At 41.9% G+C, this 19,059-nt stretch overlaps 1 protein-coding gene across 2 annotated transcripts in view; it reads right to left on the reverse strand.

Moving 5' to 3' along the window:
- Positions 1–15,385, reverse strand: part of LOC136847457 (spermine oxidase) — a 283,719-nt gene extending 268,334 nt beyond the window's left edge. Inside the window, exon 1 of one of the 2 annotated variants that reach the window (XM_067119166.1) lies at positions 15,067–15,385. In XM_067119166.1, the coding sequence (XP_066975267.1) occupies positions 15,067–15,280 (214 nt within the window). In that variant the 5' untranslated portion in view covers positions 15,281–15,385. The remainder of the gene's footprint in view (positions 1–15,066) is intronic. The other variant, XM_067119167.1, reaches the window with a different exon arrangement.
- Positions 15,386–19,059: the final 3,674 nt, after the last annotated feature.

Below are 19,059 nucleotides of genomic sequence, written 5' to 3' on the forward strand. Positions count from 1 at the left end.
AAAATAAGAATGTACACCTTACATTTTTCTCCATTTTTCTCCCTCAACCATAAGTGGCCTGTATAGTCCACACCAGTAAGAGCAAAAGGCACACTCAAATTAACCCTGAAAGAAGGAAGCGAAGAAGGAGAAGGATACTTCACTGTGCTAGCATTATAACGCTTGCATACAATACAATCCTTAAGGACAGACAAAACTGCTTGCCTAGCCTTCACAATCCACAAACCATGCATGCAAAAAAACTAAGAGTGGATTGCAAACCCATATGCATAGACTTACAATGGGCATAATAAATCAACAACTGGTCAAATGATGCTTCTTATCCACAAGAATAGGATTGACAATATCAAATTTTAAAGTAATGTTTTTATCAATCCGACCTTTAGTTCGCATTATACCATTGTCATCCAGAAACAAATTAAACTGCTTAACTAAAGGTGGAACTTCAACTAAAGAATTTCTACTCTTTAGATAAGATAATTCAAGAGGAAAAGCTTCCTCTTGCATTAACCTTATAAGGTAATTAGAAGCTGCCTCAACAGGGTCAGCTTGAATTTTCCTAAACTTATATACAACAGTAAATACCTTAGAAACTACACTTATAAGCCTAGAAAACTAGAAAAATTACTAATATTTACAAGAGGTTCCTTTTTAGGAACATTACAGGAGAAATTAAGTCACCCTTCATATTATCAGAATACAACCCAAAAGACCCTTAGGCCACTCGTCAGGAGAATTCAACCAAGAAGGCCCTTTGATCCAAAGACTGAAATTTTCAAGAAAATGTTTACAAGTACAAGGTTTAGTAAGTAAATCAGCCTGATTGCTAGATGAAGGAATATAAGCTAATGAAACTCTACAATATCTATCAGAAATCCTATCTAACAGATTAGAAATTTCCTTCAACCTATTATTCACAAATGTGTTTCTCTTAGGAGCCCTATTAGAAAGAATCCAACTAAGAACTACTTGGCTATCTATAAAAAGAGTTATGCTTTCAATTTTAGTACAATTTAATAGATTATTTTCAAAAAATAGTATCAAAACACTTCAAAGCTAATTGAGCAGCCAAAAGTTCTAAAGTCGGGAGAGTTTTCTCCTTAATAGGGCTAACCTTAGTCTTAGCAAATATCAGGGAACTATGACCACCTTGCACAGCATACATAGCACAACCATAAGCTTCCTTAGAAGCATCTGCAAACAAAAACAGCTTGACAGGAGCATCAGTTTTATAAGTTTGTCTGGAAAAAGAAGCTTGACTAACCTCACTATAAGAACTACAAAATTTACTCCATAACTTAGAAATTTCAGCACTAGCTGTTTCATCCCAGTCCGAAACTTGTTGGCACAACTTACGAATAATAAGCTTGCCCTGCAGCATTATAGGTGCAAATATGCCAATAGGGTCAAAGACAGAAGACAAAGCTGACAAAATCTGACGCTTTGAGGAAGCACCCTTGTTCAATTGCTTAACCTTTAATTGTAAGGTATCCTGGTTAGAGTCATAAATATATCCTTAAATCTTCATTTCAGAAGAAGCTACCTTTTCATCTTCATCAAGAGTAGATAACAAAGCAGGACAATTAGAACCCCACTCCCGTAAAGGCAACCCCCCTGAATTCATAATTTCCTTAATAGAATTGATAATAAATGGCATCTGGGCTCCTGATTAGAAGAGAGCACCAAGTTATCCATATAAAATTTGTCTTTAATCAGAGAAGCTACTTCATTCCCTCTATAACTAGACAAATGATGTTGAATAATATAATTCAATATAAAAGGAGAACTTACAAATCCAAAAATTATGGTATTATACCTATAAGCAACAAACTTCCCATTTATCTTTCTAAAGAAACAAAATCTATTTCGATCAGACTCTATAGATAACCTAACTTGGAGAAAAGCCTTCACTATATCAGCTACTACTACATAATCATTATTCCTGAAATACAAAACTAATGAAAACAAGTTAGGTTTTGCACCAGAATTTTCATTATGACCTAAACTAAGGCGTGCAATAATACTCTGATAATTATCTAACAACTGGTTAAAATTAGGATAAGAAGATCCTGTAGTTCTAGAGAGTTCTATCAAAATATTTCTAGGAAGTTTCCTATTTACAATTTTGCTAATTAGCAATAGAGCTCTATTTTTAACAGACTTCAATCAGATCTATGCCAAGTCCCTTCAAGTCAATGAATTTATTATTCAAAGATCTAACCAAAGATTCTACTTCACTGAGATTTTACTTCAGAAGTGTTCAAAACTTCACCTATTACTTGATCAATTATGTTGTCTTCATCCAGAAAATCAATATCTAATTGTTAAAAGCCAAATCAAAACCCTCATCATTTACTGTAATGTTTTCTACAAATTCTTAACTTGTTCACCTAACAAATAACCCTTTAAATAAATAAACTTTTGAGCATTAGTTAAGTTAGGCATACCAGCCAAAGCATTATTAAAATCCTTCTTAAAGTTAAAATAGGCAAATGGATTAACTGCATTGTTTTCAAACTTCTGAATTTGAATAGGGCGGAGAGGTAATTTTACAATTTTACTAGAACTATTTTGAGGAGTATTCTTATCTCCAAACAAATTATCAAATTTTACTCTAAATTCTGACAGAGTTTTCTGTATTTCATAATGGTAATCTCTTGCTGCTTGCATAATACTATCTAGTTCATCTTCAGCAGCAATTTCACAAATGCTTTCGTCAAAATTCTCAACTATTGCTAAATTAGCATCAATTTTACGAATAAATTCTTGTAACAAATGACTATTAATTTGATCGTCCTTTAAAGAGTCAACCTTCTTAACCCTTAAACGCCTACTACTGACGTATCATACATCGACTAAAATTGTCTGTTGTACCAAATGGACATACCCCACGCCGACTACAAAAATTTCAACCTTCGGTCAACTTTGATATTAAATGGTCGAAAAACGCAATTGTAAGCTAAAACTCTTACATTCTAGTAATATTCAATCATGTACCTTCATTTTGCAACAAATTAGAAGTCTCTAGCACAATATTTCGATTTATGGTGAATTTTTAAAAAAACTTTTTCTTTCGTCATTTTGTCGTAATTTTTGCACTGTTCTATTTAGCCGTTACATAAAGTTTTATATATGAAAATGTGCGCAATTTCATGTACAATACAACAGAAAATAACTCATGGTTGTAGCTTTTATCAGTTTTGAAATATTTTCATATAAATCACGATAACTGCCAAAATTTCAACCTTGGTCAACTTTGACTCGACCGAAATGGAAAAACGCTAATTAAAGCTAAAACACTTACATTCTAGTAATATTCAATCATTTACATTCATTTTGCAAACAATTGGAAGTCTCTAAGCACAATATTTCGATTTATGGTGAAAAAAAAAACTGTTTAAAACGATCCGTGCCAGAAATTCTTTTCACGTTGTCGTAATGTTTGCACTGTTTTATATTAGTCGTTACATAAAGTTTTTCAGACCCTGATTGACAATTTCATGTAGAATACAACAGAAAATAACTCATGGTTGTAGCTTTTATCAGTTTTGAGATATTTTCATATAAATTATGATAACTGCCAAAATTTCAAGCTTTGGTCAACTTTAACTCGACCGAAATATAGAAAAGCATTTAATTATAAGCTAAAACTCTTACATTCTAGTAATATTCAATCATGTACCTTCGTTTTGCAACAAATTGGAAGTCTCTAGCACAATATTTCGATTTATGGTGAATTTCTGAAAAAAAAACTTTTTTCCTTACGTCTCTACCAGAAGAGTAAGGTTTCTGGCCGAACATCTGAAATTCTTTAGTCATGTTGTAGCAGTAATGTTTGCATCGTTTTACATTAGTTGTTGGACATAAACTTTTATATATGAAAATGTGCGCAATTTCATGAAGAATACAAAAGAAGATAGCTCATGGTTGTAGCTTTATCAGTTTTGAAATATTTTCACATAAATCACGATAAATTAAAATTTCAAGATGGTCAACTTTAACTCGAGTTGAAATGGTAAAAAACACAATTGTAAGCTAAAACTCTTACATTCTAGTAATATTCAATAGTTTACCTTCATTTTGCAATAAATTGGAAGTCTCTAGCACAATATTTCGATTTATGGTGATTTTTTAAAAAACATTTTCCTTACGTCTGTTTGGTAACTCGCCAAACATCTCAGAAATTTTTTTAAATCTCGTTGTCGTAATATTTGCACCATTTTATATTAGTCGTTACATAAAGTTTTATATATGAAAATGCGCAATTTCATGTACAATACAACAGAAAATAACTCATGGTTGTAGCTTTTATCAGTTTTGAAATATTTTCATATAAATCACAATAAATAGAAAAAATTCAACTTTCGGTCAACTTTAACTCAACCGAAATGGTCGAATACTGCAATTGTAAGCTAAAATACTTACAGTCTAGTAATATTCAATCAATTAGCTTCATTTTTCAACAAACGGGAAGTCTCTAGCACAATATTTCGATTTATGGTGAATTTTTTGAAAAAAACATTTTTAAACTTCGTTGAATTTAATTCATGCATCATTTTGTGATAATATTTTCTCTGTGTTACTTTGATCGTTTTACAATTTGTTATATACCAAAATCATCGCAATTTAGTGTACAATACAACTAAAAAAATTAACTCATTAGCTTTAACCGTTGTGCTTACAGCACGATTTGTATACAATTATATGTTTTTTTTTTGCTGTCATATATTCCAATATTTTATATATGATAATGATATTTTTTTCATTTCTGATGGTTGCATACTAAACTTCAGGCAATGACAAAAAAAGGAGCCAAAAATGAACTCTTAATCTTAAAAACTAAAGTGTGTCTTTGATTTTTGAAAAACTTTTTGTAACGCTAACTCACCTAATTAATTTGGCATTTGGGAGACGTTTTTGTAAATAGAGGCTCAACCTTAAGGGTTAATATCAAGAGTTATTAAACCCTTAACATAAGCCCTCCTTTTAATTAACTTTTTTATTTCAGAATTAGTCATCTTGAACAATGGTATTAACCAATACTAAATTACCCAAAGAAAAAATCTAAACTTAACTTAATCAAGTCAATGCAAAGCAAGTTATCATCAATTACTCCCTAATGAGAAAAAAAAATATACAACATACTATGCTAACAGCAAAACTAGGCTAGCCTACCTGAAACTTGATCAAAAATAATTTAGACTACACTTAACATCAGCTAGGCTAATCAACAGGTTATTTAAATGAAAAGGTTACTAACTTAACCTAAATAAACTTAATCTAAGCTTAAATTAATACAAGTACAAATAAGGACCAATACTGTTCCTTTCCTTATAAGGAATAACAACAGTATACAAAAAATCCTAACATTACAAAACCAAATGAGCCTAGAGAAAAAAAAATATATACTTGACACTAGAGCAGCTAGACTAACTTTACTTTAGGCTTTTGCTCATACTAAAAGTCAGCCATTCTCCGAGCCAACTTCTCATTATCATCAATATTGAGGTGTACTCCATCCCTGGCATAAAGGCGTGGGTCGGAAAATCCCTTAACCCCTTTCATTATAAACAAACTATCCTTGCCTGACCATTTATTCAACCACTTATTGAATTTAGTAGATTTTGCCTTGAAATCCTGCCGCAACGCGTCAAAACTTTCACACTGGTTCCAAAAGAATCTATCCTCTATTTGGGCAAAAATTAGTTTAGCATCAGGACACAACTTTTTCAGTAATTCAGCAAAAGCCTCACAACACTGTTCTACTTTCCATACCTTCGCAGTACTGTGGATAGCATCCAAATCATTGCTGCCCAGGAACACAAAGATGCGACTAGGCCTAGACCTCCTAGGGTTAGCGAAATACCGCTCTACTTCAACCTTGATGTTTTCAAAGGTTGTGCCCCCTTTGCAGATGTAATTGAACCCGTCACATTCTCTTAAGCATAACTCGGACAACCTACGCACCCAGCTATGCCCAATAACAAGAGTCATAGCCAAATAAAAACAAAACAAACAAGACGAAAAAGTAAACTGAAATCTTACGGAGTGAATCTTTAAAATTCGAATATGTTAGAATTATCTAACTCAAATCAATTTTAGGCAAGTCTTTATCTTTCAACTTACCTGCACCGTCTTCAAGATCAATTTCTTCATATTCTTCGAATTTTAAAATTCTTGAATTCACTCTTTAAGCGAAAGAACACCCGTTCTTTTGTCCGACTGGTACCGCAAGACTGAAGACTCCTTGTCGGACCAAAACTGCCAACTACTCCGTTTTCTTTCACTTTGTCCGAAACTCTCGAACAACGTTGAAAAATAAAGACAGGAAAACAAAACTGTTTCCTTATAAGGAATTCATTTAACATTAAATTAATTAATTCAATTAGAATACAAAAAGGGGAAAGTTAAGAGTTTACATTTAATATTAACAAACGGCAATCATTCAGTTTACTTTCCGTCCATAAACGAACACCAAAAATGGGGACAAAAAGTAAGAACCAAACGAACTAGTCAATTCGACTATTCTCCCACGAATGAAATTACCATTCTCCAATCAACTATTTCTACAATTAGTCCTGAAAAACACAGGGATGTACTGCCTGATGAACTGCTTTTTGTGTAGCTGCACAGGAGGCTGGGTCAGGGAGAAATTTTCTCGATACCTTGGAAGCAGAGCTATCACGTCGAGCGAAAGGCGAGGTCTTCCAGTATCCATCTATAACTCTGGGTGAGCAATGCTTGTTGAAACCCTCGCAAAACAGATAAATAAGGAGGGAAGACGTAGTGTTTCCCATAAAGACAGTATGCCTCATCATAGAGGCCCATGGGTCAGGTATGAAGGAGCAGGAAAACTACAGACTTTTGTTGTGCAAGGAGGCAAACAGAAAGAGAACAGATATCCCTTAGTCAAGCAGTCTCTTAATGACGAAAGAGTGGAGATCACACTCTGTCCTAGTCACTCAAACCCAAGGCCGAGCTCGCCTGTCAATACATCCCCTCTGGGAATGTATCTGGCTAACAGAACTACTGAGTAAGCTATAGGACACTCAAGTACCTGCAATGTCAACAGGAGAAACAGGAGGAAAAAACAATCCCCCTCTTGTTTGTCGACATATGCCACTACATACTGTGGTGTTGTTCAACAAAACCACTGAGTGTCACAAACCCCATCCTGAAATTCTAGGAAGGCCATAAGGCTGCCTTGTGTTTCAGGATGTTGATGAGAAGGTACTTATTGTCTTGGTCACACACCTTACAGACAACAGTCTTACAGGCATGCGCCTATTCCTCAATCGGTGTATCTGTGAGTAGACACATGATGCAAGGAGAATATGGAAGCATATTCAAAGGTTCCTTGTCAGTCAAGCATTAACGTGCTGCTCCTGAGCTGGGACAGGGAGAGTACTCTCCAGTACCAGTTCGGGATACTTGATGTTCCACAGAATCTTGAGCACTCGGACTGGTGACGGGAGTACAAGCCGAGGTTTGCGCACCTGCGGCTCTCGAAACACAAAACCCAGGGGTATGCGAACTGGTTCCCGAACCCGAAGGTAGGGAAGAGCCGACGAGACCCGAGGCCGATATCCAATAAAGGACATCAAGGGGGGAAAAAGCAGCCTTCCTCACCTTTGGTCGACAGGGGACTATCCGGTTTCCTGGGACCCCCTCGAACCTCGGAAGAGGAAGAGAAGAGGTAGTAGAAGCCGAAATCACAATTTTTGAAAGTAAATTGTATTTTTCCTAACTATACAAACCTGAGGTCCTTTACATTAGGAATTACAGTACTTATGGTAAAGGTGGACACGGCTGTTAAACTCTTGAACATGGTGGTTAGGCAGTAATTACCGTCAGGTAGGAGGGAATACCAGCCTGCCCGGATGTAAACATTCCAGTTTGCCTTTCGGTCCAGGTTCAGATTGAAGGGTGGGATAAGGTGGGCATAAAATGTAATGTAAAGGATCTCAGGTTTGTATAGTTAGGAAAAATACATTTATTTTCAAAAATTGTGATCTGTTCCGACACGATATACAAACCATCGGTCCTTTACATTAGGAAGACTCACCGGTTGGAGGGAGGAATCTGAGTGAGTCTCTTGAACTGACTGGAGTTCTGAACACCCGGGCTACTCCTCCTAGTTGAAAGAGCGAGGAGGAGTACCGTGCCTCTGACATACTGTATTGATCGGAGTGTAGGAACTGCAAGATCAAATGTCAGATACTAGACCTTTTCACGAGAGAGGAAATGTAACTAATACGAAATAGGCTGGAAGGATCTTAGAGTTGGAGGCAGTAAGGAAAAACTGAGATAGGGTTTCCCTTATTGCCAGTCTCTCCTTCCTCCCCTTGCTAGAGGAAGGAGAGCGGAATTGCTTCTATGATTCTAGAAGAAAAATAGAACAGGTGCTTGATGTGTAGTCTTACCACATCAGACGCCAGATCCAGTAAGTACTGGTTCGAGTCCTAGTCTCATCCTGAAAGAGGAGAAGTAGGAGGACGGGGAAGGAGGAGGAAGAGAGGCCAGTCACTCTCGGTATCCTTCTCACTTCCAGAGCCAACACCTTAGGCGAGATGCTACTAGCTCTTTTGAAGGAGCCGGGTAAGAAAACACAACTTGTTGAGTAGCCACCACAGGGCCAAGGAAAAAAGATTCCAAGGGCCTTTGGGCAAGACCACAGGAAGACACGAGTGTTGTCTATGAGACCACGTCTTGCTTCCAGACCAACAGAAACTTCCAGAATGTGTGGGATGGACCAAGTCATTGACTTTGTGAGCTCTCTGGTGGAAGGTACTGGTATTATCATACCCAGCTGCCAAGTGCCTCCTTTGGTCGCTTCACGAAGCCAGGAGAAAGATGTGTCCTTAGACACTTCTTCCTTGGGAGGGACAGTACTTGCGAAAACGTTGACAACAACCAGGTTAGGAATGTCGAGCCTTTTCAGATAGTACCGCAGCTCCCTAACAGGACAAGGTAACAATTGATCTGGATCATCGACACAAAGTCCAAGGAGGAGGAGAACAAGAAGGACTTGAACCTGACAATAGATGCCGATGGATTCGGAGTCCACTTACGACATCCGAGATGGAATCGAGGTATTGATCCCCTTCACCTGTTCTTCCATCTTCTACGACAAGGCTGGAGCAAGATGAGAGATGCCCTAAGAGGGCATATCTCTATCCAATGACTCTCGTAAGGGCACGTGCAGAGCACGGGACAGGAACCCTAAACGAGTCACATGCCATCCAGGGAACAGTCCCCCAAGACAACAAGACTGAAGAAGCTTCTCATCTGTAGCTAAATCTCGACTGAGGAGAAGAAGGCTACTTCAGCTAGAAGACTAGGTTGAAGGGCCTATGTCCTTCACTAATGAAAGGGAGAGAAGCAACCCTCACTGGAGAAGACGAGGAAGTCCACACATGAAGAGTGACTCTGACCCAAGAAGTAGTTCCGTCAATGACATCCACCAGCGAAGATGGATACAATCCCTGGGACAGTGTTGCAGAGGACTTCAAGAGGTATCCAGCTATATCCGTTGCTGCTCGGTGAAAAAGCCTATGCTTGCAAGGAAAGCTGGAAGGCCTCCCAGTCCTGAACACACAGGAATGTACTGCCTGAAGAACCGCTTCTTGTGTAGCTGCCACAGGAGGTTGGGTCAAGCAGAACTCTTCTCGATGCCTCGGCTATCAGGTCGGGTGAAAGGCAATGTCTTCCAGCATTTGTCTGTAACTCAGGTTGAGCAATGCTTGTGAACCCCTAGTGAAACAGACAAATAAAGAGAGGAAAAACGTAAATATCAAATTTCCCCCAAAAAAGACAGCATGCCTCTCAGTAGCAGCCCCTGGTCTGGTATGAAAGAGCGAGAAAAACTACTGACTTGTTGTGCAGGGAGGCCACAGAAAGACGGTAGGGATTTCTCAGTCGAGCAGTCTCTTCATGAATCTTCGTGAAGAAAAGAGTGAGCAGCACGTTCCGTCCCAATCACTCAAAACCCGAGGCCAAGCTTGCCTACCTATACATCCCCACCAGCAATGCATCTGGTTAACTGCTGTTGAGTGCACTATAGTACACTCAAGTACCTGCAAATGTCGACAGATGAAACAGGAGGAAAAAACGATTCCCTCTTGTCTGTCGACAAATGCCACTACTGTGGTTTTGTTGTTCAACGAAACCACTGAGTGTTGCAACACTCATCCTGAATTCTCGGACGGCCAAAAGGCTGCCTTAAGCCCAGGATGGTGATGAGAAGGTACTAATCATCTCGGTCACACACCTTCAAGACAAAGTCTTACCAGTGTGTGCCTGTTCCTCGATCAGTGAATCCGTAAGTAGACACACGATGTGAGGGGAATATGCAAGCATATTCGAAGGCTCCTTCAATCAAGCATTAGCCTAACTCTTTCCTCATACTTCGAAGAGGAAAGAAGGATGGAGGAATGGAAGCAGACCTCCATTCTCCACCATGGGGAAGCTTCTGCAAGATGACAGGATACCGAGACAATTAGCTTTAGCCGGGCTGGCATTTCCCGAATCAGGAGCACGGGAGAGGAAGCGGGATGGAAGTTTGATGAAAAGAGTTGCCGAGACCTAAGGGAAATAGATAATTCTCCTGAAGGAATCCATTCCCAGGTCTTGGCAATGTTGCTGCCAGCTCCACAGGCGCTACAAGTATCATTTCATCCAGGCATCAGCAGTAGGAGAACTTCTTCCCGGTCGATACTTCTTTCTCTCTTCCCTTCTCCCTTACAGAAAAGAGGGTGGAAAGAGACACAGTTATGCGCACTTTCCTAGAAGGGAAGAAGATGACTATATGTTCCGCAATCTTCTTCCGAAGCCTGAGACTTCTTAGGAGTTGAGGGGGGCTGGCTTGAACTCAAGGTTGAGTCGAGATGACTAAGTCCCCAAGGTCTTGGCCATTGACCAAAGAACAAGACAGTGCCCTGGTACAAACCTTGATTATCGTGGTATCTGGAAAATCTTTGAAAGAGAAAGGCAGAACTAAGTAAAAGTTCGTTCCTAAGGGTCGAGCCAACTCGGGACTTACGAAACTGGAGATCTGAATTGGGACAAAGTCCTTCTTCTAGCACCAGAATTGCCCACAGAACTGTAGTTGGCAAGACCCTCCCAGGCAAGAAGAATTCGTATTCTGTCAAGGCAGATGAGAAACTTGGTGTCTCGACCTGAATGAACTCCTTCTCTGAAACTCTGAAAAAAGAATTCATCTAGTCGAGAATGCTCTCAGAAGCAAGGACCGCGGCAGTCCCCGACACTCTCGGCCCCTTGGGAACTGCACGGGTTGCGAGTTATAAAGACTAATCATTGGGAAAGCCGTGGTCCTGTCCCAGGGATCTTCGTGCTGACGAATCGGCGCGAAGTTCTCCGAAAAAAAACGAGGGCGATCAAAACTTGAAGAGGAAGACCCTCGCTGTTTCCAAAGCATGAAACTCCTGTACCTCTCCCCTTGGAGGGAGACCTTGACAGATCCCCTGAAACCCTCCTCGGCTACCTGGTTGTACTATGAGACAATCGGGGGACCGACAGCCAAAGCACGCCAGGCAGCTGAACTCCGAAGGTAAGTTTGTCGGAGCTCTCTCTGTTCGTCTTGCACCTCTCGGTACTACTGGAGGGAAAGAGAACAGGTGAGGAGAAAGAGTACCTCTACCTGTCCTGCCAGTAAGGCCAGCAGGAGAGGCAGATCGTGAGCGATAATCAACCAAAGGAGATTACTGCCACACGGGGGAAAGAGTGCGCTTGTGCTGTGGCAATGCGCTTTCCTGAGAAAAGCAGGAAGTTCTAAAACTAAGGTATACTTAACTTTTCACTTGAACATAGCCGAGAACCCGATTCGGAAAAACTGAGTGGGGCCGAGCTGAGATGCACCGAACCGAGCCGATCACATGAACGCGACTGGGTGGTATGTGGTGAACTGGGAGGCAAGCAGGGAGAGCCGAGCCAAGCCAAGCCAGTCTCACAAGCGCAACCAGGGGCTGGGCGGGGCGGCCAAGCCGAGTGAGCCAAGCTGAGCCAGTCTCGCAAGCGCGACCAGGGGCTGGGCGGGGCAGGCAAGCCAAGCTGATTGCGCGAACACGATCAGCACTGGACAGGGAGGAACTCGTCTGCCATGAACTAGTGCTAGTTTCCCGAACTCTAAACTCCTTCGAGGCCAAGGCCCTTTGAGAAGGTTCAAAGGGGAATTCTGTGTGTGCTATCCTGCATGCTCGAACCCTAAGGTTCAAGACACAAGGATGAAACCCGGCCAAGCAACCAAAGCAGCTGGCGGGCAGTATGGAGACACCTGGTGTCTCAGTACTCAGACACCTGGGTGTCTCGGCACTTTCTCTCGTCCTGTGCCTCTCGTCAGGAGAGAGCTCGTGATTCATAGAATTCGAGCGACTCACAAGACTCAAAAAAATCGGGAGCGGCTGCTCTCGGTTTCCTAAGAAATCGAAAATAGCCAGGCATGGAACCAGTCTTAGACACAGATTTCTGAGACTGGCAACAAGGGCGTGGCCTCGAGAGGCCATGCTCTTGCGGCCCCCAAAACGCCAGACCCCAGAGAAGAATGTGAATCAGTTCCTGCCCGAGGGCGGGAAAGGCCAACGAGAGAAACTTGTCTCCCAGAAGAGAGTCAGTCCCTTAGAAGTCCTGTGGGACTCCTGAGGGGAATCTCTTCCCTGCGTCTTCTGGTGTTCGAACCGATAGGATCGAGACACCAGAATGGGAACCCAACCGAGCACTGGCAAGCACCTGGGGAGAGCTTGTGGTGCTGGCAGGAAGAGTTGAGACACCTGGGTGCCTTGGCCCTTTCTCTCGCACTGCTCCCCAACTAGCCCGGGGAGAGTACTCTCCAGACCATATCAGGACACTCGATATTCCATAGAATCTCAAGCACTTGGAGCGGCTCGTGAACAAACACCTGAAGCAGCCCCCCATCTTAGAGGCGGAACCTCTAGGACTCGGAACGGGATTGCAAAACGAGGTCTGCGTGCCCGTGGCTCCCGAAACACAAAACCCAGGGGTATGCGAATCGGTTTCCTAACCCGAAGGTGGGGAAGAGCCAACGAGAAACCCACTGCCCCCCTGGAAGGAGGCAGTCCCTAGACACCCAATTGAATCAATGGGTAAAAAAGCAGCCTTCCTCTCCTTTGGCCGACGGAGGTCTATCCAGATTCCCGGACCCCCTTGGACCTCGGGAGAGGAAGGAAGAGGCAGCAGAAGATGAAATTGAAGATAAGTTGAAGAAGACGGCAGCTACTTCCACAGGGTGACTTCCTTCACCTTCACTCCAACATCTTCTACAGGCTGGTGGACACAAAATATCATAACCTTCAGGGCAGCTAGGCAGGAATACAACAGAAGTGGCCCAAGACACGACCACCAGAAGAAGCAGCAGGCATGACCAGGACAGCTGATGCAGGAGCTACGGCAGCGGTTCAGAAGGCAGGAGCTACTGCAACGTCCAGGAACGTCGCTTCCACAGGGCGACTTCCTTCACCTTCACTCTGACAACTTCTACAGGATGGCGGACATTGTAACCTCCAGGGCAGCTAGGCAGGAACACAATGGAAGCGGCCCCAGGCACGCCCACCAGGAAAAGCACAGGCATGATCAGGACAGCCGATGCAGGAGCTACAGAAGTGGTTCAGAAGGCAGGAGCTACAGCAACGGCCAGGAACGTCACATGAAAGTCACCAGCAGCGACAGAACAATCAGGGCAGCTGTGGTAGGAGACCAGGAAGAGCTGCCCAGAGACTGTCGTCGAGTTAACAGGAGCACAACACAGGAAACAGCAGGAGCAGATGGACCACAGATACGCGAGAGGCAGTGCCATGGCATACATGAAGACCAGCAATGACAGCGATCGATCCACATCGGCGGGAACAGAGTCGGAACGATCCTTACGTGGAACTGTCGTTCCAACCAGGTACTGTGGTCGGTCCCGAAGCAACAATCAATGAACATCGGGACTCCATCATGCAAGATACCCCCTGAGATATCCAGCCAACTACTACTGCATGTGCGATGCTCACTGTCAAGCTGAAAGAAAAAGTAAAGATGATTAGTAGAGGGATACTCCTCTTGCTATGAGGGAACTGCCCTACGCAGTGAGAGGAGGTACCCTACAAAAGGTCGCCCAACCGCGGCCCCCATAAGGAACAGCCCACAGGGAGAGAGAAGGCCGGAGGGGAGGCCACCAAGGGCGCCATGGAAGCGGAACTTATAAATGACGCCCGTAACCTTCCACCTGCCCCGCAACCCTCTACGCGCAGGCGGCAAAAACAACACTCAGAACAAGTAGGAAGGAAGAAGTCATGCCCTTGTACACGGAGGGGGGAGTGAAGATATTACATCCCAATCTAATATCTCCGAACGTACAGGGGAATGTCTTCAGTATTTAAATAAAGGGTTACTGGAAGAGAAGCATTATCACTCAGTTACACTTCTCTAAATACGCCCTTGGCCGTCAAACCCAAGACAGCACAGGGAACGACGGCTTATGCAAGGTTATCACAAATCGTGGGTTTGTATCAAACACATAATATAAACACAAAGTACATTGAGATCCCACCGGGGTAATAAGAGCTTAATGACAGTCAGGCAGAGAGATCCGACACCACGTCTGCAACGCATGACGGCTGAAAGCATACTGGAATGTTTACATCCGGGCAGGCGGGTATTCCTGCCTACCTGGCAGTAGTTACTGCCTAACCACCTTGCTCAAGAGTTTAATGGCCGTTTCCAGCCTACGCTGAAAGGAATTCCTAATGTAAAGGACCGACGCTTTTGTATATCGCGTCGGAAAACAAATTAATTGCTAGGTGTCTTAGGCTACCAGCCTAACTTTGTCTATCTTGTTACAGTGCAGACTAACCTGGCCATAGACTAGCTGGCCAATGCTACGTTTCAACTCGCAAAATGATTCACCTCCACATACAAGTAACATTCTGACAGTGAGAAAAAACAGCAACGCTTATTGAAAAGGTAGTGCTGCAATGTACTTCATCCAGTACCACACGATACAAGTGATTAATGGCCTCGAAAACGTCCAAATAAGTCAAGCAAACTCACCAATCTTAATGGCGATGATTCGTCCTCCAGCTCGATTCCTTCCTTCTAATATAACGAAATCTCTGACATTATTCTTTAGTAGATGATTTGCAGCTGCTAATCCGGCCATGCCAGCTCCGATGATAACGACCTTGCAAGACTGCATGTTTTCGGTAGAATTTTCCGAATTAGTTCCGCCATCGCCACCAGTGTCGTCTGCCTTGGCTGCCGACATGTTTACATCTCTCACCCAGTGCAGTAAGTGCTAATTGCTACAATAAAGCTAAAGCTGCTAAAATGAATGTCACTAATTTTTCTTCTTTGTTTTAGTTTTTATCCTCTTCTTTTGTGAAGTATACCACGAAAGATAAGAAATATGATTTTACATGAAAAAAGAAAGAAATATATAGAAAACTCTTTTCAGCAGACTGAATTAGAAAATCATTGCCGCTTTTTGCTAGCTATAACTCCATATTATCGTATTTTAATTAAACTTTATTTCAGTTTCTGTACTACTGAAAGAATAAATATGCAGATTACGTGGTATGGATACTTATGACCATTAAAAAACTACATTGATCCACATTGTTCCACATGTTAAAAGAAGTGGTTTGCAATACAGTCGGCGCCACTCCTGGATATTGTTTTGAAATATTTTCCTAATGAAAACGTATGGATTCAAGCCCACCCCGCCCTTTTGTGGGTCAGTACACGTATACTGTAAACACACAAACATCATGTATACACACACACACACACACACACACACATATATATATATATATATATATATATATATATATATATATATATATATATATATATATATATATATATATATATATATATATATATATATATAAATGAACAAAGTTAGAGCCACGAAGGAAAATTGAAACGCTGGAGATGCTAAGTACTTTCGTCTTATTACCAAGACATGGTCACAGCAACTAAAGATATACAGAGACAAGCACCTATATATATGGTGGGTATAAGCCCTGAGGGAATAAAAAAAGTTGGGAGGTCACAGAACGTCGATGGATTAACACCGAAATCTATTTATTGGTGATCCTATTTAGTCTATCTTTCAGTCCTTCTGGAACATGTGTTTTATTACAGGGTCAAAAGAAAATAATCCTTGACTTCCCTTAAAATTATTCTGCCAAGTCAAATGAATCTAAACAGATTCTAACAAGTCCCTGGAAATAGTTTCGTTACAGCATGACAATATTTGGCTTTGCGTCCAATGTAGCCTAGCCTATTCTGTGGGACTTTTCACTTAAATGTAAAAATAGAGCAATATTAGTCTGACCTGTTCTTATTGAGTATTTGTGTTTTAATCTGGTGTTCAATTCTTTACTGGTCTGGCCTAAGTAGTGAATTTATCAAGAAAAATTATTAGTGAGGTTATATATGAGCTTTAGGCTATGGGTTAACATTTGTAATTTCAACTAAGCCAACTGCATTATCTATAGCGTCACCTATTAATGCCTTTGAAAAATTCAGTAACTTTTGCCAACAACAGCATTACATAACAAAAGGTCTCATATATTCAGCAATGAAAAATGAATTTCCCAGCACGTTATAGAAATGCCTTGTCTGAGTTGAAAAAGGACAAAACCATACATATAACTAAGATGGATAAGTCCAACACCGTAGTAATTATGGATAAAGAATTGTATATATCAAAATGGAAGAATTGTTAAGTGACAATAATACCTACCTAAAATTAGACAAGAATCCCTTAGAAGTAATAAAATCTTTCAACAGCAAATTCAAGAGAATCCTGAAAAACAACAAGTCTCATAAATCAGTTTTTAACGAATTCACCTTTGCCGTATCTATATGGGCTAGTAAAAACACATAAAGAAAAATCTTTGAGACTAATAATTACTTCTGTTGGTTCTGTAACTTATAAACTTTCAAAATATCTAACAAAATTATTGTCACCATTGCTAGGAACTATTTCTGGTACCCATCTTATTAATTCTTTAGATTTGACTGACAAAATCACTGGTATTACAATGAATCCAGATTCACAGTTAATAAGTTTTGACGTACGTTCCTTTGTAAAGTCACCACATCGGCGCCAGCGTAGTGTTTCGGCGGCGCCATTAATTAAGTCTCCGCTGAGCATGTTTTCTTTGGTGACTTCCCATTTTCTTCAAACTCAATTAGTCACGCCTAAAACGTGCCAGGTCACGCATTTTTAATCATTTTTACTTTATGCGTATTTATACAAATGTCACACATTGTGTATCACATGTTTCTTCATTCACAGGCATCAAGACTGTATCCATATTGTAGTTCTGTATGTTTTGTATTGTAATTTGTACTCGTTCACTGCATATTATTGTTTATGGTAAGTTCACACATTCACGTATCAAGGCACGCATGCGCACGCACAGCCGAATTGGTGAAACTTGCATACGCCGAGAAAATAGGCCGCCCAACTGGATACGTGTCACGGGACGATGTGCGTGATGCATGCGTATTATAGTGCGCAGCGCAAATGTAAGCACTGCGTAATGGGTGGCGTGACGCTGACGAACAAGCGGCGGCGCAGGCAGAAGTAGTGCGTGCAGAGCACGTAACACCAACGCATTATACCACCCGCGAACAGCCCGTTCTGCGTAACTGACACCACGCAAAGCGCCACGTTGGCCCCCGCACTGCGGGGTTAAACCCAGCTATATAAAGGCGGCAGCTGCACATGTGAGCTAGTCAATGCCGTAATACCACAACGACAAGACATACTACCAACGGCTGAAGCAACATGGACAACATAGCTGAAATGTGTCAACTCATAGCTATAGCACGCATTAACGCACGGATAGACCAGAATTGTTGCCACTTGTCATTGAGTATGTGCACGTCATGTTATTGCTGGAGCTTGCAATGATTGCTGCAAAGCACTTAGGGCAGAAAAAGGCGCCCAAGGAGGGGTGGGCGTGGCCGTACCTGCAGAAAAGGATGGAGCAAGGTCATTATGACAACCTGATGGCGGAGTTGTCAACCAAGCCCCAGAGCTGTACAGAAATTTTACCCGGATTGACAAGGACCTCTTCAATGAAATTGTTGAACGGGTCACACCCCACATTCAGAAGAAAGTGACATTCTGGAGGAAACCCATTGAGCCAGGCCTACGTGTTGCTATCACCCCACGCTTCCTCGCTTTACAGGTGATTCCTACAAGAGTCTGCAATATTCGTTCCGGGTAGCCCACAACACCATTAGTCTTATCGTACCCAGAGACCTGCAGGGCCATTGTTGCTGCCTTCGGGGATGAGGAACTGCAGGTGCCACAAACACCTGAAGCGTGGCAGGAGGTTGCACGGGGTTTTGAGGAACGATGGAACTTCCCCACGTAATTGGAGCTATAGATGGGAAGCACATTAGGCTCCGTAACCCTCCCAAGGGCGGCACGCATTACTTCAACTACAAAAGTTCTACTCCATGGTATTACTTGCAGTTGCTGATGCTTCATACAAGTTCCTGTACGTCGACGTGGGAGCCATTGGGTCAGAGTCAGGCGGTGGTGTATTTGCCCAGACCCGACTGGCAGAAATGCTGTTGCAAGGAAGCAAATCTTCCCCAACCGGATGCCCTGCCAGGTCAACCTAATGGATCTCCTGTGCCCTACTTCCTAGTTGGCGATGATGCCTTCCCCCTGAGGAATTACCTTATGAAGCCCTACCCCAAAAGAGGACTTAGCAAGGAGGAACGGATTTACAACTACAGGTTAAGTAGGGCACGCAGGACGGTGGAGAACGCCTTTGGGATTCTGGCAAACAGATTCCGAGTATTCCACACTGCAATATGCTTGAAGCCTGACCATATAGAGCCATTAGTGATGTCCGCATGTGTTCTGCACAATATGATCATAAGAAGAAATGCACGAAGACAAGAAGGAGATCAGGAGCACCCTGTCACACATGCTGTCATCCCTGGTAGCTGGAGGAGTGACCCATCCTTAGGAGCAGCCCTTCCAACCGTGACCAGCAACACTGCAAC

The sequence above is a fragment of the Macrobrachium rosenbergii genome, chromosome 16 (genome assembly GCF_040412425.1).
Source record: "Macrobrachium rosenbergii isolate ZJJX-2024 chromosome 16, ASM4041242v1, whole genome shotgun sequence".
NCBI lineage: Eukaryota > Metazoa > Arthropoda > Malacostraca > Decapoda > Palaemonidae > Macrobrachium > Macrobrachium rosenbergii.